We start from the raw sequence: 26964 nt of genomic DNA on the forward strand, positions 1-26964 counted from the left end.
TTTGGAAAACTACTGGACGGGGTGACCCCGAAGGCCCCTTCCAGCTTTAATCTGCAAAGATATGGTCATTCAGAGACTGTATGGCTTCCTAAGTCCTACCAAGAGCCCAGTGAGACCGGAGCAGTAAGCTGTAGTAGCGATGGGTCAGAAGTGAGCCACCTTCAAGGGGACAGTAATCTCGGGAGAACAGGACTAGCACCACCAGGCTCTGGAGTCAGACTGCCTGGATTTGGATCGATTACTTATTGGCTGTGTGACCTTAGGCGAGATGCTTAACCTCTCTGTGCCTCAGTTTCCTCATCTGTCAAATGAGGATAATTATAAAAACTATCACCTTCATCCCTAGCTCCCAACCTCCTCCAGAACAAGCCACCACCATTCCCTCCACTTCCCAGGGTGTCCCCTACCCACCCCCAAGCCCTACGTGGTTCTGGCCCACAGCTGAAAGAGAAGGAAGAGGACAGCTTGTTTCTGTTGACCTTACCCTCTTGGGCAGCGAGGACAAGGGGCTCTGAGAGGCGTTGAAATGGAGGATGGGCCCGAACATGCTGATGTTCCAGAAGAGGATGTCCCCATTGTAGGAGGAGGTTCCAAGGAACTGGTTCTGGTACCTGGCCATGCTCAGGACATCCTCCGTGTGGAAGGTCTGCCAGTGGTAGCACAAGAGCACCGGCTTGGTCTTGTGGAACCTGCACACATGGCCAGAGGCAAAAGGGCGGAGAGCTCAGCCTCACTGGTCTCCTGGGAGACCCTCATGGCCTCTAGGATTTGGAGCACTGACCCAGAGGAGGACACTCCAGAGGAGGTGTAGATCAGGGATGAAGCTCTGCCCTGCGACTGCATTTACTAAGCACCTATTATGTGCCTGCTCTAAAGGTCCGGTCCTAAGGGCTTTATATACACTAATCTTACAGATGTGCCCCATTCAGACACCTGAGTAAGGATTCAGGTTGAAAGAAGGGGAAACCATGGGCCTAGAAAAGCCCTCTGAAGAGGAAGTGACCCTGCACATGCTGTTCCCTCTGCCTGGAACGTCCCTCCTGTCCCTAGCCCCTCACTGCTTCACTGAGACCCCTCCTGCTCACTCTTCAGATCCCACTCCACCCGACATCCTCAGCTGACCCTTTTCTGACGGCCCCTGAGACTAGATCAGATTTCTGTCCCCTCCCCATAGAAACCTGTACTTTTTTTTTTTTCCATATCACTCAACAGACTATCACAAATGAAGTTATTTGATTAGTGTCTCCCTCCCCCTGGGAGCTCCAGGAGGATGAAGACTCCATATGCTTGTTTATACCCGTCCCCAGCACCTAGTACAAAGCCTAGAACATATCGGCTGCATGGAGTGATGAATAAATGGACAGATGAGAGGGTGAAGCAACAGACATCACCCAGCACTAATTTCCTGCTTGGTGTTCCAACCACCAGCAAAGCTAGGAATGGAGGAACCCATCTGAGGTCAGGAGAGAACAGTTAGCTGCCCTCACCTCCCATGTGCACCCTGGCTACTCACGTGAAATAAGTGATTCTCTTACTCCATCTGGTCACGTAGAACACTTTATTCATACGGACGATCCCACTAATCTGTTGAAGTTGAAAGAAGACAGAACTCTAAGGTACCTCAGAGGAAATGGCTCCAGGCCCCAAATGTCTTCCTAATTATACCAAGCAAGAAATCAAAACTCCCCATAATGATGAGAATTCCCTAGAGGTGATACCACCATATTTTTTTCAGAGTGCTCTCACATCCCATTATCCATTTGATGGCCTTGGAGGGGGCAGATTGGGTAGGTATCCATGGCCCTCTTACAGGGGGATAGCAGGGAAACAGACAAGTGACTTGGCTAAGGTCAAACGACTGAGTGATAGGATCTGGGCCAGTCCTCTAAATCCCCGGCTTCTCGGCCAAGTGCTCCTTCTGGGTTGGTTAAAGGACTGTGTCACAGGGGTTACTAACGGGCTCAAGTCCCAAAGTGGGACTGCTGGCTTTGCACTTTGCCACACCCACAGACCATCCCTATAACCCTGGCAGTCATTTCCCAAACAGGGGTACGGGTGGCTCTGAATCATGTGACCCCACTGCTAGCAATGCCATCCAAAGCTCTAAGAGGTAGGGTAAGAAGTGCTAACACACCAAAAGAGCAAGAGTAGCTAACATTTGTAGAACACCTATGAAGGACAGGCCCTGTTACCTGTCTTCATGTTTTGCACAAGGACACAAAGGGTCAGGCAGGCACGAGGCCAGGCAGTCTGTGTGCACAACCTTTCAGAGAGGCATGGACAACAGCATGTCCCAGGGTCACAGGAGCTGTGAGGGGCCCCCAGGCCCCAGCTGATGGACCAGACTGACCTCCATCTGGTCCGGGCTGGGGAAGGTCAGCAGGCATTCACCCACGCTGTAGTTCCACATCTTCATGGCGCCATCACGCAGACCCGTGAGCAGGCACGCCTCTGACTCATCCAGGGGCGTGGCGGTCAGCTCCACGTGCTGGTCGCCAGTCACGGAGAACTCCGTCATCCTTTTGCCCGTCACGACCTCCCACACGCTCACCACGCCGCTCAGGCAGCCGCTCACCACCTGTGGGGGAGCACACAGCCAGGGCTCCTGGAGAGGAGAGGGCCCCCGCTCCCAAGGGCAGCCTCCAGCTGGCGTGACTGCGGGTAGCTCCGCTGCCACTCTGTGTACCGAGAAGACAGGCGCTCTGGGCCCTCCTGCTGCGGGATAAGCCACTCTTGAAAACAGGCTTTCCTCGGCCCTGAGGCCCACGGCGGTGCAAACAGGCACAGTTTTTTCAGAAGGAACCAGTCTGGTGAAATCCCCTTCAACTCAGAAATGGCATTTATCAGAATCTATCCAGAGAAAATAATCTCTAATTCAGAAAAAAAATTTACTGCAAAGTCATTAATCATGGGGGATAGAAAAAAACAACAGGAAATACACTAACTGTCCCCTAAGTAGGGAAATGTTGAGTAAAGGTACATCATTCCACCTAAGGAGACAACTATTACAATGAAACAGTAACAGGTGAGCCTACTTCAGACCAACCTTCCTGATGAGAACATCTAGAAGAGCTGGGGAAGGGGGATTTTTTTGAAACTGCTGGAAGGCACTGAAGAGCCCTAAGGTATGAGGGGTGGTGGTGCCAGGGGTCCGAATGAGAGGAAAACCCAAAGAGGTGAGCTCTGGCCTCGCGCAGCCAAGGCCATGCTGCGGCAGACGCAGTGGGGCCAGGAAAGGGGTCCCAGTGGCAGTGGGCAGAGGGCCCAGGAGCCCCATCTGTCCCCACACTTCAGAATCCACGTTCCCAGTTGCCCTGCCCAATGCAGAGATCTCTACTCAGGACCAGGGGGCTGTCCACAGCCTGGGCCTCCCTCCCCTCCCACGATGGACAATGCTGAACCAGGGCTTCCCTGGAAATGGCCCCCAGGAGCAGCACCCACACCCACCCATGGAGCCTCGAAGAGCAGCTCACACCTTGTGTTCCATCTCACACTGTATAAAGAAGGCTGCCTGTCCAGAACTGACCTGGGGCGGTAGCCAGGGGCGCACAGGCTTACAGGAGTTTGGTGACCCGCTGACCACGTGGTGGAGCTCCTATCTTACCCGGGGTGACCCCTCTGCAGGGTTGCTGCTCGCCCACCTCCCACTGTCCTGCACCACCACCCAAGCTATGAGCGTCCTGCCCCACCCCACCCCCTGCTGGCCTCAGAGACGAGCTGCTGACCATTTACCTGCTTGAAAACCTTGCTGTAGAGGATGGCGCACAGGGGCGTGCTGTAAGTCGTGGTCTTCTCCTCTGCTCTCCCAGGCCCCTCCGTCTCCAGGTACCCTTTTAGGATGCCAATCTACAGGTGAGGAGGGGCAGACAGTTGGGCAGTCAGAAGGGGCCTGCCCTCAGTGATTTGCCCCAGGGAGAAACTTCCAGTAAACTGAGACATCAAGATATCCTCAACTACACACAGGCCTGCTGATAGCTCACCCCTACTCCATGGCCCCCACTTCCTGAGATCAGGGCTCCCAAAGCCTCGTGTTCCCACAAGATCAAAATCCAAGTCCAAGGTCCCTTTTATAACTTCTGAAAAGCATAAAGCCTCAATCTGGTGTCCCCTTGTCCAGGAAGCCTTCCCTGACTACCTCTGCCTCAGGCTAGGCTAAGGATCCTCTCTCTGTGCTCGATGAAGCACCTAGCACACATCTCCATCATAACACACAGCATTTTCTACTAAAGTTATGTGTTCTCCTACTACCCCATAAGCTCCTTTAGGGATGGGACAGTGCCTAATTAATATATTCTCTGCTCCTGACAAAGAGCAGAGGGCTGATAATGTGTGATGATCTGAAATGAACTTCAAAGGTCTATTTAATTCAACAAATGCTGGCAGCCAGTCTGACACTCAGCAGAGACGAAGGAACCCACCAACTCCCTTCTCAAGAGAAACCTGCCACCTGGGAGAGCCAGCCAAGGGCACAAGGACAGCGTGTGCGTCACCGGCCAACAGAGGGAAGGAGGTCTCAGTGGGGCTTCCCCTTCCTCCCAACCACAAATGACACCCTCACCTCCCTTTCTAGATAGAACCTCCCCCTCTACTGGCTGCTGATTGTCCTTGCAGTCCCCTCAGCTCCCATCTTGTCACAGGTCCTCCTGTCACCCTGGACAGTCAGCCCCTTGTGCTTCTCCCAGGCTGTCCTGTCCTCCAGAGTCAGGACAGACCTCACGTGGGCACCAGCTAAGTCATGGCTCATAGACGGTGTTCACGCCAGGTCCCTCCAGGCTCTCTCCTTCAGAGGGGCTGCTCGGGGGTGGGCCCTACCCTCCTGGGCTTCACGATTTGGCAGGAGGGACAGGCATGTAACCACGACAGGACAGAGTTATAAGGGCCGTGATCAAGGGGAGGCAAGGGAGCGTGGAGCGGTGGGGGCGGGCGGGGGTCTTCTAAGCCAGCCCGGGCCTCAAGGTGGGCTTTGAGGAGAGTCTGGAGGTTGCACGGGTCAGGAGGACAGCAGCGTAGAGGGTGACCACTGAGGGCCTAGCAACAGTCCCCCAGGAAATCCCAGGAGACGAGAGCTTTGAGGACCAGGCCACAGAGTCTAGCAGCTTTGTCCTCATGGCACGAAGCAGTCTCAGGACGGACGGGATGTGACCACCCCTCGGTGTCCCATGGGACTGCAGAACGCGGCTGCAGCCCCTCCCCTCTGGGTGCAGACACGGTCCCACCTCCCTCTTGTGCAGCGCTGAGTAGGTGCTACAGGTGAGGCTGTCGTCATCCTTGTGGAAGTATGCGCTGGTGATGGGGCAGTGTCCCACGGCAAAATGCTTCCCGCAGAAGGACTGGAGGCATTCGTAGTCCTGCATGTCCCACACGCGAATATTCTGCGGGGGTGAGAAACAGGCAAAGAGGCCAAGAGTGGGTTCTCGGGGATGCAGCTGGCACCTGAGGCCTTGGGGTTCTCCTGGGAGCGGGGCCAGGGCACCCAGTGCAAGCACTTCCAAGACACACCCACCACGCTAAGTGACTGCCATGGATCGCAGCCCTAAGACAGACGCTGTGCTTATGCTCAAATGAGGAAACCGAGGCACGCCCCCCGCCCAGCCTCCCCCAGGGTCTCTGCCCTGCTCGAGCAGCTGCTGCTCATCGGCTGAGGATGAAGACCTCACAAGGCAGCACTTGCCCCTGCAGACCCTCACTAGCTCCCACCCCAGCCTCCCTCGAGTAAAGCCAGGCAGGGCACAGAAAGAGCTGCCAACATCGTTGCCCCAAAGGCTCACCTGTCCCCCTCGACTTCTTCCCAGGTTGAGGAAGTGTCCCCAGAGGGGCCCCGTGGAAGTCCCTCCAGGACACTCCTCACTCGGGGCGCCAGCAGCAAGCTGGACACGGCATGGGCGTGGAGTCCACAGACCCCCGTCCACACCGTGGCTCTGCCCATCGCTGCCCATGAAGGTTAGGGCAAGTCTACTTCTGTCCCCGACCCCTCCAGCCTCGGAGCCTTCATCAGAGGTGCCGATGCCCAGCTCCCAGCGCTGCCAGGAGAATTCCAGACAGTACCAAGTGTGGGGATGTGTGGGCAGCGTGGCCTGGTGAACCAGGGCCCTGCCAGCTCCTGATCTACTGAGTCCCAGAAGACACAGACTTGTCCCCTGAAGGAGGGCACCTGGAACCATTGGCCTGCATCCCCCAGCAGGTGGGGAGAGACCCTAAACCCACAGCTCAGAGGAGCAGAGGAGCGGGCCTGATCAGGGGAACCCCGGGCATTTGAAAAAGGTCTAGTCAGGCCCTGCAGCCAGGGCAGCCAAGCAGTGGTCACTGGGAGAGCTGAGAGGAGCAAGTTCGGGTCTGTGGGGAGGGAAAAGCTCACATCTGTTGTACACCTACTATGCGCCAGACATTCCTCTGCTCTTTTACCAGCAGCTCTTCTCTAAACCACTCAACACCCATTCTCTGGATGTGGAGACTGAGACCCCATAAAGGGAAGGGCCCTGCCCAACTCTGGTGGGCTGCTCAGAGCTGGGCTCAGGTCCCTATGGGGGTGGTCAGAGACCCACGGCCCCTTCATGGTGCCACCTGGGGTACCTGCCTCTAGGCCTCAGGCCAGGGTGGGACCATGGACAGGGAGGTCACACCATTGCCCTGGGCCTCAGGCTCCTGCCAACTGCAGCCAGCTCCCTGGCTGGCTGAGCGCGATCGTTCTCCCTGGGCCAGCATCTCTGCTGGGGAACAGGAGCTAGTGGCGGGCGTCAGGCCCGAGCTCCCTGAGGACACCTTGTCCTTGGAGATGCTGAGGAAGATGCTGCTGTGCTTGCTGTTCGCGAGACTGTGTGTCACCGAGGTCTCATGCCCCTTCATCAGCCACACAGGCTTTTTCGAGAAGAAGGGGTTCCACAGGCAGATGAGGGGGTCATGGCCACCAGTTACTGAAGTTGAAAACCGGGTATCAGCCCCTGGGGGCCTGCGCTGGGACCCTGTCCTGGGGCCAGGCCTCGGACTCCAGCCAGGCTCGGCAGGTGGGGGGCGTTGCTATGATCCATCCCTCTGCCCCTCTCGTCCCGCCCCCTCTGCCACCATGCCAAGCAAGCCCCTGTCACCACTCCACCCCAGGTGCCCAGGGGCGGGGACCAGAGTGGCTGGCGGCAGACGCTGCAGGGCCTCCGCCTCCGCTCTGATGGGCCCCACCTCCCCAGCAGCCCTCACCCTAGTTCTGCCAGACCAGCAGCCTCACGTGATACAAACGTTACTTACCCAGGACATTCTTTTCTGGGCAGTAATCAAAGCAAAGAATCCCTTTTCTTAAATTCAGCACTGAAAACCTACAACAGCACAGGGGGAAGGCTGTGACCGGAGGCCTCGGAGAGCCTCTGAGGCTGGGGTGTGGAGGAGCTAGAGGCAGGGCCGCCGGGAGGCCAGGGAGACGTCACCACGTCTCCACCCAAGGAGAGAGCGGCCCCCAGAACCCTGCCCTGGGCTCACCCTGCCCCCAAGGCAGGGCCAGCACCGCCAGCAGAGCGGCAGCCCCCGCTCAGCCCGAAACCAGCAGTACCTGGAGGAGACGCCCACCTCTCGCCTGCACATGAAGGCGAAAGCAGCCGCGAAGCAGGAGCAACTCCCGCAGCTGCACCATGCTCGCCTCGCTCCAAGGGCGAACCTAACTCGATCTGCACCTTCACTATACCGGGACGGCTGTCCTCCCACCCATGACACAGACCGAAAGGTGGAAGGGGATCCCCCAAAGGCTAGGGGAAGAGAACAAGGTGTCCCTGCTACGTGCTGGTCCCTGTGCTGGGTGCTGTCTTGTGAGTCACCTGGACCCCTCACACAACCCTGAAGACTGTCACGAGCCCTGTGCCGTGATGAGGCCACAGAAGGAAATTAAGGAGCTTGCCCAAGGTCCCATGGCTGGCAAGGTGGGGGGGGTCAGTGTTCAGACCCCGGGTGGGCGTGGCAGGGAGAGGCAGTAGGCTCAGGAACCAGAGCTCCAGGACAGGAAACGGTGTGGCAGGGCTGGAGGCCCAGGGGATGGGCGATGGGGAGCCAGGAGGCCGTCGGGGTGCTCAGGAGGGCCAGGGGACCCAGGCAGGGCTTCTGGGAAGATCAGGGGAAAGGTCAGGCCCAACAGCCCTCACAGGCCCCAGAGCCCTGGGAGCTCTGTGCCTTGCGTGTGCTATTCCCTCACATCCACACATCCTGCCCCGCCAGCTCTTTCCACTCAAACTCTCCCTTCAAAACTCAACTCCAAGGCCTCTAACGCAGCATGCTCTCCACTGAACTTGCCCCTGAACTGCACCTCTGCTACTCCCCAGGGAACTAAGCTTGGTTATCACCCTAGAGGCTCCCTCTCCTGCGCTCTCATTATTCACCTGGGCCCCAAATCCTCTTTGTTCACATCCCACCACAGCCCAGGGCCCCTCCGTTTCTGCATCAGCCTCCCAGGAGGGCCTCTTAACCTCCCGCCTTGCTCCCACTCCCCTGTGCTCCCCACTCCACAGCCAGAAGGATTCCTCTAAAAGTCAAAACTTCACCAAAAAACCCTAGTCAGGGAACTAAGATCCTGAATGACGTGCCATGCAGCCAAAAGAAAAAAACATTAGAAAACTTCAAGAAGAGCATACCAAACACCTGTATTGTCAAACCAGATAAGTCTCCCTCCATGCTTATGTGTGCAGAGAAATGTTCTGGAAGAACAGTCATAGAACGTTACTAGAAATCATTTCAGCCTGATTCACCCATTTATTCAACAAAGATTTCCTGGCTCCTATGCCCTTCCAGGATGACCAGAGGCGCAGGCAGGATGCCCCTGCCTTCACTGGAGCTTTTCTTCTAGAGGAAAGCAGCCTGTGCAAGTAAAGGAACACAGGGACAGGGAGACGGACATGTACACATCATGGCAAGTCCTGCAGGGAAATAAGCAGGTGGCTTTGACAGGACAGCTGGCTGGAGGAGACCAGGTCTCTGCACAGATGGCTGCTGTGCACAGAAGGGACTGGAAGGTCAAAGGGGACGCAGGGAAGAGGTCTACAAGGCCACTCCAGAGGCAGAATTTGGGTTGGCAGTGCCAGGCCCCACCTGCAGAGGCTACGCCCCAAGAGGGCATCACCAGAACAAGAGACCAGCCAGCAGTCAATGGTGCCACCTGCTGGCCAGTGTGTGTACTTCATACAGACAAGAAAGAAGTGGGTGTGTGCTCATGTGTATAACTATATTCTACAACCCACCCCTAAAATATATCTCAAATCTCTCCGTCTCCACACCAGGCAGACTCCAGACCACCATCACATGTAGTCTGGATTATTACAATGGCATCCTCACTGGTGTCCCTATCTCCCCTCCTGCCCACATACGTACATTCCACTTGCAATAGAGCAGCCAGAAGGATGCTCCCACACACCAGAGCACACCATTCCTCAGCTCAGAACCATCCTAGAACCTTGTCTATATCTGATTTCAAATAATCATAAAAAGATATTTTTGAGACACTTGGGTAAAGATTAACTTGGACTAGTACTAGTGATATTAAAGCATTATACTATTTCTCTACTTTTGTGTGTTTAAAAATCTTTCATAATAAAAATGTTTAAAAAACAAAAACAAACAAAAAAACAGGCAGAGAGGAGCAATGCAAAGGCTTGGGGGCAGGAACATGTGTGAGCCACAAGGGGGCCCCGTGTGGCTGGAGTGGGAAGGTGGCAGGCAGACCAAGGAGCCTGTCATAGCCTCCTGCCCTTGAGACCCAATAAAACAAGCTGAAAGACATATCACAGACATGAGGTAATACTCCCACCAAAGCAGAGAGATGGACCTCAGCAAACCAGCTCCAAGCAAAATCCCACCACACCGCCCCACTCAAAGCACAAAAACCAAGACAGAAGATTCCCCACCGCCACAGGCATACACACCCCTCCTCCAACCTGCAGTTAGTTCCAGGACTTGGGGATTGGATAAGGGAACGGGGAGAAAAGCCCACAGGATTCCGGCTTTATTTATAGTGCTTGAATTTTTTACATATGTACGTATACCTGTGTGACTAACAGTTGAGTTTTTTTTTTTTTAGCCGCACCACTCATCATGCGTGGTCTTAGTTACCTGACCAGGGATTGAACCCTCGAGCCCAGCAGTGAAAGTGCAGAGTCCTAACCACTGGACCACCAGGGAATTCCCAACAGCTGATTTTAAAAAATAAAAAAGACAGAAGCTGAAAATATGCACCCTGGGGTAGAGGAATCTAGAATGAAGGAAATAGATTAGAACCATCTCCAAAGAATTAATGTGGCCAACTAGTGAACGCATGCTATGTACAACACTCACTCATGTAAGCCCTGAGGTAAGTGAAGGGCTATCACCCCCTTTTACAGACAAGAAAACTGAGGCTCACAGAGGTGAAGCAACTCACATTCATTCCTTCATTCAGAAAACATTTTTCTGACTGTATCCTTACACTATGTGCTACCTTCTGTGCTGAGTTTTGTGTATAAATTGGTGGATAACAGAGGCCTCATATTTTTGCTGCTGGTGGCAATGCCAGAATGATTAAAACCAGATTCCATAAAAGTTCTTATCACAGGGAAAAAAAATGCGCAACTGTGTGTGGTGATAGATGTTAACTAGACTTGTGATCATTTCACAATATACACAAACATCAAATCGTTATGTTATACGTCTTAATATAAACTTAATATAATGTTATATGTCAATTTTCAAAACTGACAACCTCAATTTAAAAAAAAACAGACTCCAGAGCCCATATTCTAACCACCACACCTCACTGTTGGCCCACAGGACACACAGTGCTTCCTTGGACCCAGCATGATCCACGGGACACTGTATTACTGCCCACAGGAGATGCCACTGTCCCGGAGGCAGGTCCCCTCTCAGGAGGGATGGCCACCTGTGGCTGAAGTGAAGCCAGAGTCCCGGAGTCACTGTCACCACCCACCCCCTCCCAGCCCCACCACCTCTGCCTGGAGACAGGTGCTCCTTACTTGAGGCTCTCTGGGACTTCGGGCGACAATATGGTCAGCACCAGAGAGGACTTGTCGATGGCTGAACAGGAAGCCACCAGGTTCAGCTGGGGGATGAACTTGACCTGTTGACACCAGTTGGGGTGGAGAGCCTGGGAAGAGAGCAGTGGTGGTGGGAGACCCAACCCAAGGACGGTCATCCAGGCCCAGCCACCAGACGGGCTGGAGGGGCCAAAAGATCCCCAAGTCTATGCCCCTCTAGTTATCACAGCTCTGACAAAGTGCTCCAGCCCCACAGTCCAAGCCCAGGTCATGTGATCAGGGGTGTGTGGCCACCATTTATCAGTGGAACAGGTTACAAGCACTGAAATCTGCTGTCAGGTGAACTCTCGCTTATAAGTTAGAGGACAGGCAAGGTCTGGCCCATCCTAATGCCACTGTCTGTGGCCCCATGCCAAGGTGGGAGGGAGGATGGATCCAAGCCCGCCTAGTCCACAGTCGCTGTCATCCACGGGGCGGCCACCATGGGTGAGCCTGCGCTTCCCGGCCCCACCGCTGTCCGTGTTTGTTGGGAAGTGGTTTGCAGTGAGCAAGGATGTTATCTGGTACAAGTTGGGCGAGATTGGGACTTCCCCGAGACTGGGACTTCCCTGGCGGTCCAGTGGTTAAGACTCTGCGCTCCCACTGCCAGGGCCCGGGTTCGATCCCTGGTCAGGGAACTAAGATCCCGCAAGCCGCGTGGTGTAGCGAAAAAAAAATAAAGGCTGGGACCCACAGGGCATGGCCTGGCTGGACAGGCTCCGTGTTCTGGCCCAGTGCTTGGCCTCCCAATCTGGAGATTTTCCTCTCCAAGACAAGAATGGAGGCGAGGTGAGCTGGGTTTTGCATGAGCTGTTTCACCAAGTGTCTGTCGTGGTGAAGGCTGGAGGATGATTTGATCACCAATGGCCAATGACATAATCAATCATGCCTGTGTAATGAAGCCTCCATAACAACCCAAAAGGTGGGGTTCTGAGAGCTTCTGGGCAGGACAACATGTGGAGGTGCAGGGAGAGTGGAGACCCGGACAGGGCATGGAAGCTCCGTGCCCCTTCCACATACCTTGCCATCCTCATCTCTTCCATCTGGCTGTTCCTAAGTTATATTCTTTTCTAATAAACCAGTGATCTAGTAAAGTAAAACGTTTCTCTGAGTTCTGAGCTGTTCTAGCAAATTAATCGAACCCAAGGAGGGGGTCGTGGAAACCTCTGATTAATGCCAGTGGGTCAGAAGCACAGGTAACAACCTGAACTTGGGATTGGCATCTGAAGGGGAGGGCAGTCTTGTGGGACCCTTAAACTGCGGGATCTGACGCTATCTTGGGGTAAACAGTGTCAGAATTGAGTTGAATTGTAGGACACCCAGCTCGTGTCAGAGAATCGCGTGGAGATGTGGGAAAAAAACACACGCTGTAATGGGTGTCAGAATCCTATAAGCACTGCAGGTGAAGGGGTGAAGGCAGAGGCTGATGGAGCAGGGCTGTTCCAGGCTGGCTGGCTGGGGTCCCAAGGGAAGTAGAGGGAGGTGTACAGTATGTGGGGGGAGAGCACAGCAGCCTGAAGGAACAGCGTGTGTCAAGGCCCTGAGGTGGGAAAGGGCTTCGTGTTCAGAGAACAGCCAGGTTGCTGGCGTCTCTGTGTCAGAGAAAGGAGGAGAAAGGTAGAAAGCGAGACTGGGAACAAGCCAGGGGCCAGGTCCGCTCGTGTCCTGATGGTCGTGGGGAGCACTTGAGATTTTGTGCAAGACAAGAGAGCTACTGGGGGATTTTGAGCAGAGGAGTGACATGACTGTATTTCTAGCTCAGGATTCCTGAGGCTGCTGAATGGAGAAAGCACTGCATAGAGAAAGGACGTGGGGAAACGGCGAGAAGCCGCTGCAGCCACCCAGGAGGGCCGGTGCCTGAGCAATGAAGGCAGTGAGAGAGACCAGTCACACCTGGGATGGTTTGGCTTCTGCACAAAGAGCGGACGGGATCCAGCAGCTGCCTCCACCCCATCCCCAGAGACCAAGCCCCAAGGCCAGAAACCGAAGGGCAGATCCACCTGCTGCATTTTTGTTTTTTTTTACCTGTGTACAGCTAATTACCATGGTTACAGCCAAGGAAAGATCCCACTTACCCTCAGCCGGTAACTTCTATACATAGGGGACTTCTCATTTAAGAGCTTCCGTGTGGAAACATCGGTCCAGTGATCTGATAGGGGAGAAAATCAAGGCCCATGTCACCAGCTCTCCTCGTTTGTAGAACAAGCAAGACCTCGGAAGACCCCTTGAGTTGGTTTGCAACTCCCATGCACCCCAAAAGGCTTTCCCATCCAAACGTTCACTCAAGCCTCCCTGTGTCCTGGTAAGTTCAGTGGGGTGAACTCGGCACCCAGAAAACAGACCGGGGCCAATAAACACTGCTGCCCAGAGTCCCCCTGCCAGCTCCTAGCAGAGGTGGAACCAGATTTCGGGGCTCCTCACTCTCCCCAACTGGTTGAGTCTCCATTAGGGAGCTCTGACTCTGCTGGAGTGGAGAATGAACTGAGATCCTGGGCTCTTATTCATTCTGAAAATAATCATTTGGGAGTTTGCCATCATGCTTCAAACTACTGAACACATGCCCCCCCTTGTCTGGCAAATACAAGTTCCAAGAAGAAGTTGCACGCATGCGTCGTAAAGCAAGCGTGTCTGGCGCAGTAAGCACAGCCTTGCCCTCCCACTTTTCTCTCCTTCCACCTTCTAACAAATCCATGAACTGACTGTGCTTACCCCATTTGAATAAGGGAACTGAGGCACAGAGAGGTTAAGCAACTGGATCTAGGTCATACAGAGCTGGTCTGTCCAGCCCCTCCCAAGTCAGCATGCTGCTGGGCCCCCCTTCCTGTTTGTCCCCAGCCTTCAGTCAGCATGTGGCATGGAAGGACTCCCATCCAACACTCTATCCTCATCTGCCTCCCCTCCAATTTCCTGTCCACCACTCAGCTCAAAGACCACCAACTCCTGTGCCAATTCCCAGGGTGGCACAGAACGACCACGGTGGGTTGGGTCAGGGCAGGTCGGGCACCAGGGGCAGAGGCAGACGAGACAGGACACAGCAGGGTGCCAGCCCCCTGCTGCATCCAGGGCAGGATCCACCTTCTGTCCGGCCAGCGGCGGATGCTGCCCCAACAAGCTGGGCAGGAGGTATCACTGAGGCCTGGGGGCCCCTGGAGCCCCTGCTCAGAAACTCTGGCTAGAAGCCCAAGTGGCCATTCTGGAGTCCTGGATGGAGAGGAGTCAGTGTCCCTGGGGGCTGGGGCCCCCTCCAGATGGATGCGGTGCGGCCTGGAGGCCTGACACTGCGGGTCGAAGGCTCGATCCCGGGCAGGGTCCAGTTCAGATATGTCCCCGACAGCCCCAGGCCCCGAGGCCTCGGGATCTCGTGCCCCTAGGCAGAGCAGCCCCAGACAGCATCCTCCAGCATTCAGTCGGTTTGGGATACAGCCTAGCAAGTGGTTCAAGTGCAGGCTCTGGCGCAGACTGCCTGCCTCAGATCTCAGCCACGCTTAGCCACCGTGGGGCCAGTGTAAGCGCTTCTCCCCCTAAACCCCCTGCTCCTCCTCCCTTAACAGGCTGTGACGACAGCAGCCCCTCCTGGCAGCAGGCGGGAACTGCAGGAGGTGACTGCCCAAAGCGCTCAGCATCCAAGGGCTCCGCAAGTGTCCCTGTGCTGATTCACGCTGCTCGTGCGGAGTTGGGCCTTCCTCCAGGCGCTGCGAGGAAGCGCAGCCTCCTGGGCAGCCTCTCCGCCCCACCCCAACACCCACCCACAGGCAGCTCCCAGCCAAGGAGAGCAGAACCCTCCTCACGCCATGGAGGAAGCTAGCGCCACCTCCCCAGGGCCCAGAGCGGGTCACATAGCTGCCACAGGTTCTTTCTTCCTGGTATGAGGAGGGTCCTGAAGCGCCCCCACCTCCGCCCCGGCCCTCACGTGCACTACTTCCCACCTCCAGAGAGATTGCCCATCTCCCCAGCCCCGTCCCGTGTCCCGCTGTCACGCCATCACCCCATCTCCCACAGGCGGCTCTGAGCTGAGCATGTGGGTGCACCGCCTTCCCAGGGACTCTCGAACCGGGAAGCAGGGAGGGGAAGGAGCTCCCAGGGCAGGACCATCTCCCCCCACTCCCCACATCTCCGCTACCCCATCTGGAGGTCCTGGGGAGGATTCAGGGGTTGAACAGCCCATGGGTCACATCGTTGGAGGTGAAGACGATGACATTGCCTTTGGTGTCCCCATAGCAGAACACAGCCCTGTGATAGTCAGACCTGGGAAAAGAAGGAGACAGAAGAGGCCACGGAGCCGGCTGGGTGTGTCCAGTGCAACCCTCCGCCCCTCGCCGGCCTCCAAGGCCCTTCTCCACCTTGGGAGCGAGGGCAGATCCCACACAACTTTCCAGCCTTGACCTCAACAGCTGACAAACGTGGGCCCAGCCGCCCAGATCCAGACCGTTGGTGAACCAGGTCCAAGAGAAATCAGCACTTTTTCTTAACCAGAATAAATGAATCCCTGGTCCTTCAGCTGCTCTTTGTCAAGTCACCCTACTGATGGACCATGATGTTCCCAGAGACACAGCGGGACAGGCTGGGTTTGATGGCTGACTTGGTGAAAGGAAGAGGGGCCGACAACAACTCTGAGGTCTGAGTGACCATGAAAGGGGACCCAAGAGAGGAGCAGCTTGAGGGGAAGAGGACACAGGCACAGAGGGTGGGGATCTTTCCAGTGCTGCTTCCAGAGAGGCTTTCTGGGGGTCCCAGCCCCACTGCTGCCAAGCCCCTGCCCCGGTCTCCCAGGAGACTCACCAGTAGTTCAAGGTCAGGACGCAACTGTCCAGATCGATGAAGGTGAAGGCCCAGACACATTTACGGTTACTGATATCAAAGAACTCTGGGGAAGAGACAGAAGGGGAGGCACACATGAACCCAAAGCCATGTCCCAGGCCTCAGGAGTCTCTGGTGACAGTGAGAAGCCTCACTACTCACCACCCAGCAATACTCCCAGGGGACTCTAACTCATGCTCACAGTTGGCTGGGTGACAGGGCTCTCCAAGTGCAAAGGCATGGCTTCCAGTGGCCAGGCACCAGCCTGGGGAACCTCGGGGCCTCACCTATCTTCTGGTCGGTCGACACTATCGCAACCAGGTTCATGTTGTGCAGACACACCATGTCGATGACCCGCATCTGCTGGTTGTGGAGCGGATGGATCTGCTAAAGCTGCCAGAGGGAGAGCAGAAGAGACCTGGGCTGCGGAGGCTCCCCGGGAGAGCACGCCAGGAGCACAGCCTCCCCGCAAACCCTCTCCTGCCACCCAAGGCCCTGGAGCCAAGCACAGACCTGGTGTGGAGCCCAGCCTTACCACCAACTACCAATGGTGGGGTCTTGGCTAAACTCCCTGACCTCTCTGAGTCTCAGTTTCCGTATCTGTAAAATGAGCTTAAAGACACTCATCCTCACAACCCTTTAGGGAGTTTGACAAGCTCATCAAGTTTTAAATGTGCATAGTTTGTGATCCCAGGATCCATTCCAAGAGGCATCTACAGATGTGTTTGCAGGTACTCACAGAGAAGTGTAAGCAGGAACGGGCACTGCTGCCCAGCTACAACAGCAACAGGCCAGAGTCTGCCTGGAAATGACGCCTTACAAACCCACACCACCGATCACGGCCCGGACATTAAGAACGCGGGAGCTGTGTACATACAATGCAGAACAGTTGCCTAGACCTGTTATTAGTGAAAAAGCAAAGGTAAAGAGCAGCATTATAACGTGCTACCATCTGTGTATTTAAAGAGAAGGGGTCGGTGTATGTACAGGCTGTCCACGGAAAAGCACCCCCAAAGTGGCCACAGCAGTTGCCTCCAGAGAGGAATTAGGGTCTGAGAGAGGAAGACCGACTTTTCCACGACCTGCCCCTCTCTGCCTGAATCTTTTTTCTCTGATTTTTATTGAGATGTAATGGACGTATAACACTGGTATTCGTTTTGTTTGTTTTGTCCAAATCTTGTTTACCACCTGCCAGTGTTGCCTGGTCCAAGTGGCTTATTAACGAGAAACCGTCCTGCCAGGTTGTGAGGAACGAATGGAACCGTGACAGCTAAAGCATCCATGTGCTGCCGGCGTTGGGAGGAGCTGGGCCGGCATGGGTGCCGCCCACCCTGGTGCCAACCTCACACAACCCTTACACAGACAGAATCTGAGCCGGCACTCCAGGCAGGGGACACCACAAGCAAAGCCAAGTCAGCAGAAATGAGCTGCCACGCCCAGGGAAGAGGGGGCCAGCCCGACAGGTCTGGGTTGGAGAGGACGGGCCATGAGTGAGGTGTGGCCAGCGGTGGAACTTGTATTTTACTCCCTGAGTAGCGCCACGTGGGCTCCGAGCTGTCCCATCAGAGCTCAGAGCACCAAGAGCAGGGGCCTGAGCTAACGGCTGGGGCAGGGAAAACAATGCACCAGGGCCCCCAAGGCCCCCCTCTGGCCCAGGGCTGGGGTCTAACCCACACACAGTGGAGGTGATGGTAATGCTCATCACCCCCAAGACCCACGTTCACACCAGAAACTGAGAGCCCTGGGGAGACTCAGAGACTTGCCCAAGGTTGCACAGCTGGTAAGCGAAGCCCAGACTCCAGGGCCTTCCGGCTGCACAACCATGGCCATGCAGTGAGTGCCCGAGGATGGTGCTTGGCGGCTCACTCTTGCCAACATCTACTTGCCAAAGCAGCCCCTCAGGGAAGGATGCCCAGGTCTGTGGGCCTTCTTGGGGAGCCTCCCTCTGTCCTCTTTGGCCCTCCCAGGCTTTGGCCCTCAGGAGAGCTGAGGTGACCATGTTGTAGCCACAAGCAGGAGCTCAGGCTATGATGTGCCCCCCTGATAAGCACACAGAGAAAAAGAGGGTGGAATGTGCCAGAAACGCCAGCCTCGGGAGTACAGGTGAGAATCCCCTTTGATCCTAGGCTACCAAGTGCACCCAAGAGAGTCACTAGAACTCCACACACCTTGGTTCTCTCCCTTGGCAACTGGGGTCAGGGGGATGATACAGAATCCTCCTGCCCCAAAGGATGACCCCTGATGCAATTAGGAAACACTCTGCAGGCACAGAGCATGCTCACTCAGCCTTCTCTGCAGAGCTGGGCCCTCCTCATCTGCTGGAGGACTCTGGCCTGGCCTGGCAAAGGCAAGTACACAGGGGTTTTCCCGAGCATTCTATCATTTACCGCGCTTGGCCAGGAGCTGACGGCACAAACGACCATGACAATGACGATGTCAGCTTATGTTTATCGGGTGCTTGCTGCGTGCCTTGCCCTGCTCCCAGCACCAGGCATGGATTATGTCATTAAATCCTCCCAACAACCCTGCCTGTAGGGGATACTATTATTAACCCCACTTGACAGATGAGGAAACTGATGCACAGAGAGCAATATAGTAACTTCCAAGGTCACAGAGCTGGGGGGTGGTACAGTCAGAGCTCTACGTCTGGCAGTTGGGCTCCGGAGCCCATGTTCACAGTCACTGCGACTTCCTCCCTGGTCCAAGCAGAGGATTTGAACCAGCAGGACTTGGTGGTGGAATGGGTGTGACAGAGAAAGGAAAGGAGGTTGATCTCCAACACGAGAACCCTGGTGGATGACGATGCCATTCACTGACCTGGAGGCACAGGAGAAGGAAGCCTGGTGGGCAGGGAGGGCTACAGTGACATTCAATTTGAACAAAGTGGGTTTAGGTTATCTGTTGGACATCTAAGTGCAATGGACATCCAGGTGGAATCCTGCTTTCAGAAAAGAAATGCGAGGCTCATGGTCCCATGGGGAAGCCAGGACCTGCTCCCAGGAGCAAGTGTGGCTGTCTAGCCCACGGGTCCAGAGAAGGAGCCCACTCGGGTCCAGGGCATGAAGGCAGAGACTTTCCAACCACCCACGTGGGCCCCACTCACCCTAAAGGAGCTGGTCAGCGAGAAGGACTCCGACCAGAACTGCAGGATCCCGTCCTTGGTGACAGTCAGGAAATGCCCGATCTTCTTGCGCCGCTGGACTAAGAACTCCACTTTCACAATCTCACACCCATGATTCCTGCGGAAGGTGATAAGAGAGAGGAGCCCAAACCAAACCAGAGCAAAGAGCACAGAGGAGGAAGGACACAGCTTCCCTCACAGGCACCATGAGAAACTCGGGTGAGTTTCTGTGAGACGTGGGCTCTGCCCCTCCTCCAAAGGGGACTGTCACCGCTGACAACCGTGGCCAGAAGGAAAGGAGACCCACATGGGATGCTGGGGTGACACGGGCCTCCCAGAGCAGTAAGTTTATCCCATGAAATAGCCAGTCAGCTTCCTCATGATGGGATGGGCCAGATGTCCTTTCACAGGAAAAACAGCCCACAGGAGGCGAGTGGAGTGGGGCTTGTGAGGAAAACTGCAAAATAACAGTGTTTCCAGCAACTACTCTAGTGCTTAGAGATGGAGGGGGGAATAGGGTCCAAGAACGAGATAAAAGTAGATAAAGGGACAGTGAGAAATCAGGGCCTTGTGAACCCAACTCTTCATCTCCAAAATCATGCCCTGAGCATAGCTAATAGCTCCTGGGGCATGCCTGGCCTCACAGGAAGCCACTGAACAGCCTTCCCAGCGAACTTCAACGCCACCTTCCAGTGGCTTCTTTCCCGTCCCCAAGCTGGCTAAGCCAACTGGCTATTAAAGGGCCAGACACAGCACAGCACACTCTCTCCCACTCGATGTGCCCACACCTCTGGGCCCCAGCAGGGCAGGTGATGTTGCCTCACCCTACAGGGAGCCAGGGGCTAACTGCCTGGAGTTATGTCCTGGTTCCCAGCAGAGCTGGGACTAGAACCCAGGCACCTCGACTCCGACTCCAGCCAGAGCCCTTTCCACACGTTGCCATGGATGTGAGCTGAGCCGTGACTTAAGGATAACCCACGTCACTGGGAAATTCTACTGTGTTACAGACTCTGCACGAGAGACGGGACGCGTTATCTGGACACGGCTCTCCCCTCTCTCTTGCCCTCAGCCCACGGCTCTGCTCAGAGCCTGATCAATTTTCTCAGTCACCTCTCTAGCCGTCCCTTCCAATTCTGCCTCCTCTGTCAGGGCCAAGGGACTGTAGGGAACAGACCCAAGAGGTGAGAGGTCTGAAGTGAAGAGTGCCCCAGGAAGCTGTCCCCTCCTGAGGTCTCAGCTTCCTCATCTCCACAGTGACAGCACCTCCACGGGATCAAGGAGATGGTGCGCTGGGTGAGCTTGGCCCAGGCTCAGTCCAGGTGAGCCAGTTTTCAAAGTTACCCCTTCCTGATGGTGATGAAATATTATTTGGCTATTTTCTCCACCAAGCTGGACATGCCCTCCAGGTTAGGAGGTTGAGCAAATAAACAGGAGAAAACAGGGACAAGCTTCTTGTTTCAGGCCCTTGGGATCACCCTGGGGAATCAAACGTCCCAGGAAATAGACCAGCAAAGGAATGACGACACCCAGCAAAGTTTCCATGTAGAAATTTACGGTTGCAAAGTGTGTCATCACTCATATTTATTGGCTATTCCTCAAATCTTGACCAAATTGTTTTCAAAGTTACCCTTCCGTGGTTTTCATCGCACCATCTTCTCTATTAAACTTCAGGTTGGTTGAGGGCAGAGACACCCTTGTGGTCTTCTCCGTGGCCTGCTCTGGGTGTGGTCCCCAGAGACAAACTCACCCACAGCCCCTCTGGTTATAACCAGGCCACAAATGGAGGCCACCACACCTGTTACCACAGGACCTGGCTCCCAGGCCCCGGCCGCCTGCACGGGGCATCTGGTGCCCCAACCAAGGCAGACTCCGGGAGGAGAGCAAGAGGCCTGCAGCAGCCCAGCTCAGGAAGCCTGGGCCCACGGGCTGGATCCACTAGAATGTTCCTCGTTCTTAGGGAGTTTGGAGGGGTGGGGGCAAACAGGGCCAGGGCACAGAGAGAGAAGGAGCCACATGGAGGAGAGCGCCCGCGGGTCAGGCACAAATCAAGGCAGGGACAGGAGCCACTTGCGCCAGGAGTGATGCAGGGGCTGCTCCCGAGGCCCGGTGCGGGCTTGAGCAGTCTCCTGTGATGGCCCTCACTCCTGTCACCTCAAGGGAAAGCCCTGTCCCCGCTATGTGAGCCATCTGTACCCTGTGGATGAAACCACAGACCTGCTCAGCCCCAGCCAGAGCAGGAAGTGGGAGCAGCGTCTATGCTGTGGATACGGAGGGTCCAACAGAGCAACCCCACCACTGTCACTTGGCCTCTCTGAGCCTCAGTTTCCTTGTCTGAAAAATGGGGACACAATGAGGGGCTGCTCAAGCCCACCTATGGGGTTGTGAGGCTGAAACAAGCTAAAGAATACAGAGCTGCAGGCGTGGTGCCAGGCCCACAGTGGCCCCACAGACAGGCGCGGGGACTTAGGAAGGGGCGATGCGGGGCTGGCCCCAGCCTGGTCCAGACACACCCTTCAGTCCAGGGAGCCCAGGGAGAGGCTCCTTACAGGGGTATGATCCTCATGGGAAGGTGGAAGCGCAGGCAGCACTGGCTCATCATCTTCTCCTTCCCCTTGAACTCACGCATCACGTAGTCCAGGTACTCCTGCTGCCTCAGGAAGAAACGCCAGCAGGGAGGGCGTCGGCCAAACTGGCTGAGCACCGGCTTCCAGTGCCTCGCCCGTCTCTCCCAGCCCCTTCCAAGGGACTCCGGGAGCCCCCAGAGGCTGTGACTGAGGGAAGAAGCCAAGCACCAGAGCTGTTCTTGGATCTGGATCGGCAAAGGGCCTCTGTGCGTGCATTTGTGAAGACAGCACAGCAGCGCTCCCTCAACACGTTTCTGTAATCCTAGATAATCCTCACATCGCTCCACATTTGCCATTGCATCTGAGTCTCTTTATTCACCCCACTTTATGGATAATAAGACTAAGGCCCATATAAGTATAGATGAGTTGCCCCAGCTCATATATCAAGAAGTCAATAGCTGGGGAGGACCCATAAGCCAGGCCACGAGGGCAAATCTAGACTCTACTGACCAGCCTCACGAAAATATGGCCAAGGCCGAAATGGGCCACCATATGAAGCTATGACAAGAGACAGGGGACTTCCCTGGTAGTACAGTGGTTGAGAGTCTGCCTGCCGATGCAGGGGACACGGGTTCGAGCCCTGGTCCGGGAAGATCCCACATGTTGCAGAGCAACTAAGCCTGTGCACCACAACCACTGAGCCTGCGCTCTAGAGCCTGCGAGCCGCAACTACTGAGCCTGAGCTCTAGAGCCCGCGAGCTGCAACTACTGAGCCTGCGCGCTAGAGCCTGTGAGCCACAATTACTGAGCCCACATGCCACAACTACTGAAGCCTGTGCGCCTAGAGCCCGTGCTCCGCAACAAGAGAAGCCACCGCAATGAGAGGCCCATGCACTGTAAGGAAGAGTAGCCCCCGCTCACCACAACTAGAGAAAGCCCGCGCGCAGCAACGAAGACCCAAAGCAGCCAAAAATTAATTCATTAATTAATTAATTTTTAAAAAAACCAGGGAGTTATGAAGAAAGATCACTGTGTAGATGACAGAGTGCTGGAAACATATTTATTATAGAGTATTAAGAGAAATGAAAGCAAAAAACACACATAAAGAGACAGAACGTAGGGGTTCCCTGGTGGCGCAGTGGTTGAGAGTCTGCCTGCCGATGCAGGGGACACGGGTTCGTGCCCCGGTCCGGGAAGATCCCACATGCCACGGAGCAGCTGGTCCCATGAGCCATGGCTGCTGAGCCTGCGCGTCCGGAGCCTGTGCTCCGCAACGGGAGAGGCCACAACAGTGAGAGGCCTGTGTACCGCAAAAAAAAAAAGAAAGAAAGAAACAGAATGTACATCTATGCTGACGGGGAGGTATGACAGAGCTGTTAACACATGGGCTCTTGAGGCAAAATCCCTGGGTCTGAAGATTGGCCCGGCTGCTAACTAGCTCTGTAACCCTGGCCCAATTTATTCCTCTCTTGCCTCAGTTTCCCAATCTGTCAAATGGAGGTACATTACCAGCACCTACCCCATAGGATTCCTGTGAGGTTTAAGTATAATAATATATAAACTGCTTAGCACAATGTCTGGTGTAAATGCTAGTTATCGTTGTCAGCATTGCTACATCAATACATCAGACTGTTTTTTTGTACTTTACTGTGTTCTTTTTCATTCTTAAATGCTGTACATGCTCATTGTAGAACATTTAAAATCAGGGGTAAAAAGCATTATTATTAATATGCTCTAAAACCCTGACTTTTTTTTTTTTTTTGCGGTACGCGGGCCTCTCACTGTTGTGGCCTCTCCTGTTGCGGAGCACAGGCTCCGGACGTGCAGGCTCAGCAGCCATGGCCCACAGGCCTAGCCGCTCCGCGGCACGTGGGATCCTCCCGGACTGGGGCACGAACCTGTGTCCCCTGCATCGGCAGCGGACTCAGCCACTGCACCACCAGGGAAGCCCAACCCTGACATTTTTTGATTTAACAGCCACTGAGTGACCATAAAGGGCTAAGAGATGGTTGTGGCACCGGCTGGAATCCCCTGAGCCAAATGGGACGCTGGTGTGCAGGAGAGCCACGTGGCAGGCGGGGGTCCTTGCCGCTCACTGCTGTGTGCTCAGCCAGTCTCGGGCAGGGGTCACTAGCGTTTGTCACATACCCTCCTGTACCCTGGCAGGGGAACAAGCTGCAGTGAGCCCAGCTCACAGGGGTCTCGGGAGGGCCCCCTCAAAGACTCCAAGTGTTCCCTCTATCCAGCAAGCCCCCCACGAGTCTACCCCCCTCTTCAGCCCTCCACGTGCCCCACTGACCAGCCAAGGACTGCACCCTCCAGCCACCTGAAGCAGCGGAGGTGAGGCCGTTACAGTTCATGTCCACCTTCAAAAACAGCGCCTCTATCATCTCGATGGACGCATTGCTCAGAATCTTCTTCACAGCCTTAACGAAAGTCTTCATGTCCAGGGCTTCAAAAGAGAGAAGGAAGAACACCGTCCACTTCACCAAAAGTCCCTCGGCCCCATCACCAGCCACAGCGTTCCTGGGTATCTGGGTGCTGAGGGGGAACACACAGAGGATCACGTTGCCGGGTCATCTTTTGCATCTCATCTGTTCAACATGCGATCACCCGAAAATACTGGCTGCACACCTGCCGCGTGAAAGCACCATGTTGGTCCCACGGCAGTGACGGGGGTGGGTACTAGAAAAGATCAGATCCCATTTCTGAGCAAATCAGACAGACCAGGCATTGAGACAAAGAAAACTGATGAAAACTCCAAAATAAATAAATAAATACAGAAAGAAGAAAAACATAAGTAAACAATGGCAACAAACGGACATAAATAAATTCAAAGCTATAGAGGAAGAGGTGAAACATATCTTTTAGAGGCAATGAAAATACAAACTTGGGCTGGAGGGAAAGATGGGCAGGGGAGAGGCAGAGGGGCTGGGATAAAATTTCTTCCCCTGCTGGGTTTTGTGGCTACAGGGGTATCTGTCTGCAAATGGATCAATTACTCCTGTCTAGATTTTTTTAAAAAGAATCACAGTTTTTAAAAAGAACTTCTAGAACCCCCTCCAAATATCTGGAGCTTTCGCCATGGCCTGAAGGCTGCTCCTCTCGGACCTCACCTCTCACCACCATCCCCTTCATTCTCTGCTCCAGCCACCATGTCCCCACACCATTTCTCACCCTGCCACCTCAAGGCCTTTGCACCATCTGGTTCCTCCACAGGGAAGCCTTTCCCAGGGACTCTCGAAGGGGGCGGCCCAGCCCCATGCCTGGCTCCTACTTCCCCCCAAACCTTCCTCCTTACCAGCCTGGACATGAGCTCGGGCAGTGCAGGGCTGAGCCTGTCCCCTCTCTGACTGGGTCCTCAGCACGCAGCAAATGTTTGTTCCCAGAGTGTTTCTGTTGGCACTGGGACATGATGACTATGACTGGGGACCACTACCATCTGCGTTTATTCTTACTGATCACCTGATGGTGGCGGGTGGGGGCGGGGGCGGGGTGGGGGTGCTGTGAGGAAACTGTGGCACAGAGAGGTGGGATCGTGTGCCCAAGGTCACACAGCTGGTGAGTGGTGGCACCCAGACCATCCCCAGCAAGCTGGGGTCACGCTCTCACCCTATTCCACGCTCCTCATACAACACCCAGCACGGCACTACAGCAACATTTACTGCTAAACTGAGGAACAAATGAAAGCCTGAACGAAAGCTGCCCTGCTTAAAGAAGGAGCCATCCTGCTGACCTGAAGCGACAGCCAAGAGCCTTACACATTTGAGTGACATGTAACAGCCCCTCCGTGTATCAGATGGATGTCAGGGGACAGTCCCCGAGCACAGAGCTGTCCCCTCTGGAAAGAGCTGGCAGTCAAGGGCCTTTGTGCGGGTTTAATGAACAAACTCCTCTTGACAACACTACAGGGAGAGTCCCTTTCATTGGTGTTTAAGAACTTGTATATATTGTCCATTGCTGTATTATTTTAATATCCTTCTTAAAAACAGTTTACTGAAAAAAATTTGAGTATAACAAGAGAATAGACACAAAGGTGTCCTGGAAAAGAAATGTACACTGTGGGAGCCAGTCAGGTCCCCTGCTCATCACGGCTAAAAGGAAGTGCTCACCCCTCACACCAAATGGTTCACTAACAGCTCTCGAAGCACAAAAGTGGAAATATCATGTCCCTGCGGAGGGGGACCCTACATTCCCTAGAATCTGGCAGGAGGGACTTTCTGGGCGGCTCCCTGACTCCTGCCAGCTCACTCCTCTTGGCCCCAGTGACCTCGAACCCCACCCTCGGGGCCTCCTCCCTTCTGGCAGCCAAGCACCAGCCAGTCTCGCCTCCCCGGGCTGCTGCGTCTCCCCCAGGCTCCGTCACCTGCTCTGTCCTGTCACTCGTCACGTGCCTCAGCTCTTCCCATCACTGTCCCTTTCTTTTCTGCTGGACACTCTCCTTGAACGACCTCATCTATTCACCCATCTCTACATCTCAGGAGAGAATTTCTCTCCATGTCCCTGAATATTTCCAAGTGTCCCCCCGGCCCTTTCAACTCAGCATGTTTAAAATCCAATTTCTTATCTTTATCCCGAAACTTGCTCCCATTTCCTGTGTTTACCATCTCTGCTAACGGCATCACCTCCACCCAGTCACCCAAGAAGAACACCTGAGGGGTGAGTCCTGTGGTCCTAGAATGGTGCACTGTCATTCTCCCCATCTTACAGATGAGCACACAAGAGGCACAAGAGGTGCGGGATTTGCCCAAGGACACACAGTGGTGCAGCGGGGATTTGAAACCAGAAGACTTTCTCCTCTCTGTTATAATCTCCAGGACCCCATGTGAGGCCATCACATGATGAGCTCTTTCAACAACCCCCCCAGGCTCCACATCCAGCCCGACCTCCTGGCCACCATGACACTTACCTTTCTCAAACAGGCCTAGATGTGCCACCTCCCCATCAGCCCCACTGCCGGAGTTCAGGGCCCTGTGACCCGAGGGCACCCACCAGCCCCCCAGGGCCACCTGGCTCCCCAGCCTTGCTCCAGGATGCCCCGCTCGCCCTCTAGCCCAGCAACACCTCTCCTATGCCAGGCCCCTGCCTTGACCCTCCCTGTTCCCCATCTCCTGGGAAACTCCCACTTCACCTCTCCAGGCAGGTCAAGGATGACCTCCTCTGAACACAGTGGGGCAGGAGTCAGGGGTGGAGGAAGGGGGAGAGGCTCCCGCTGCACCCACACCTCTCTGTGTTGTCTGAACTTTCTACCCATGTACTCTTCCAGTGCCAAGTGCCCCCAGCTCCCCGCCCCTTTCTCTTCCTTTCTTTGTAATGCCAAGAGGTAGGATAATGGATTATTTATCTGTTTTTTATATACTTATAAGCATTTAAAAAAATAAATGCTAAATTAAAAATACTTAAGAAAAATGTTGTTTTATAATAACTTACATGGGAAAGAATCTGAAAAATA

The 26964-nt window shown here is 54.9% G+C and overlaps 1 protein-coding gene across 1 annotated transcript in view; it reads right to left on the bottom strand.

Annotated features, from left to right (window-relative positions):
• Positions 1–26964, bottom strand: part of EFCAB8 (EF-hand calcium binding domain 8) — a 35773-nt gene that overhangs the window by 2449 nt on the left and 6360 nt on the right. Inside the window, 15 exon segments of the mRNA XM_049698975.1 lie at positions 485–689; positions 1514–1584; positions 2351–2578; positions 3733–3846; positions 5235–5372; positions 6760–6911; positions 7237–7304; positions 10971–11101; positions 13106–13179; positions 15151–15275; positions 15810–15894; positions 16115–16220; positions 18931–19066; positions 21495–21592; positions 23828–23964. Coding sequence (XP_049554932.1) covers positions 485–689; positions 1514–1584; positions 2351–2578; positions 3733–3846; positions 5235–5372; positions 6760–6911; positions 7237–7304; positions 10971–11101; positions 13106–13179; positions 15151–15275; positions 15810–15894; positions 16115–16220; positions 18931–19066; positions 21495–21592; positions 23828–23964 — 1868 coding nt within the window.

The sequence above is a fragment of the Orcinus orca genome, chromosome 16 (genome assembly GCF_937001465.1).
Source record: "Orcinus orca chromosome 16, mOrcOrc1.1, whole genome shotgun sequence".
In the NCBI taxonomy this organism is placed as follows: Eukaryota; Metazoa; Chordata; class Mammalia; order Artiodactyla; family Delphinidae; genus Orcinus; species Orcinus orca.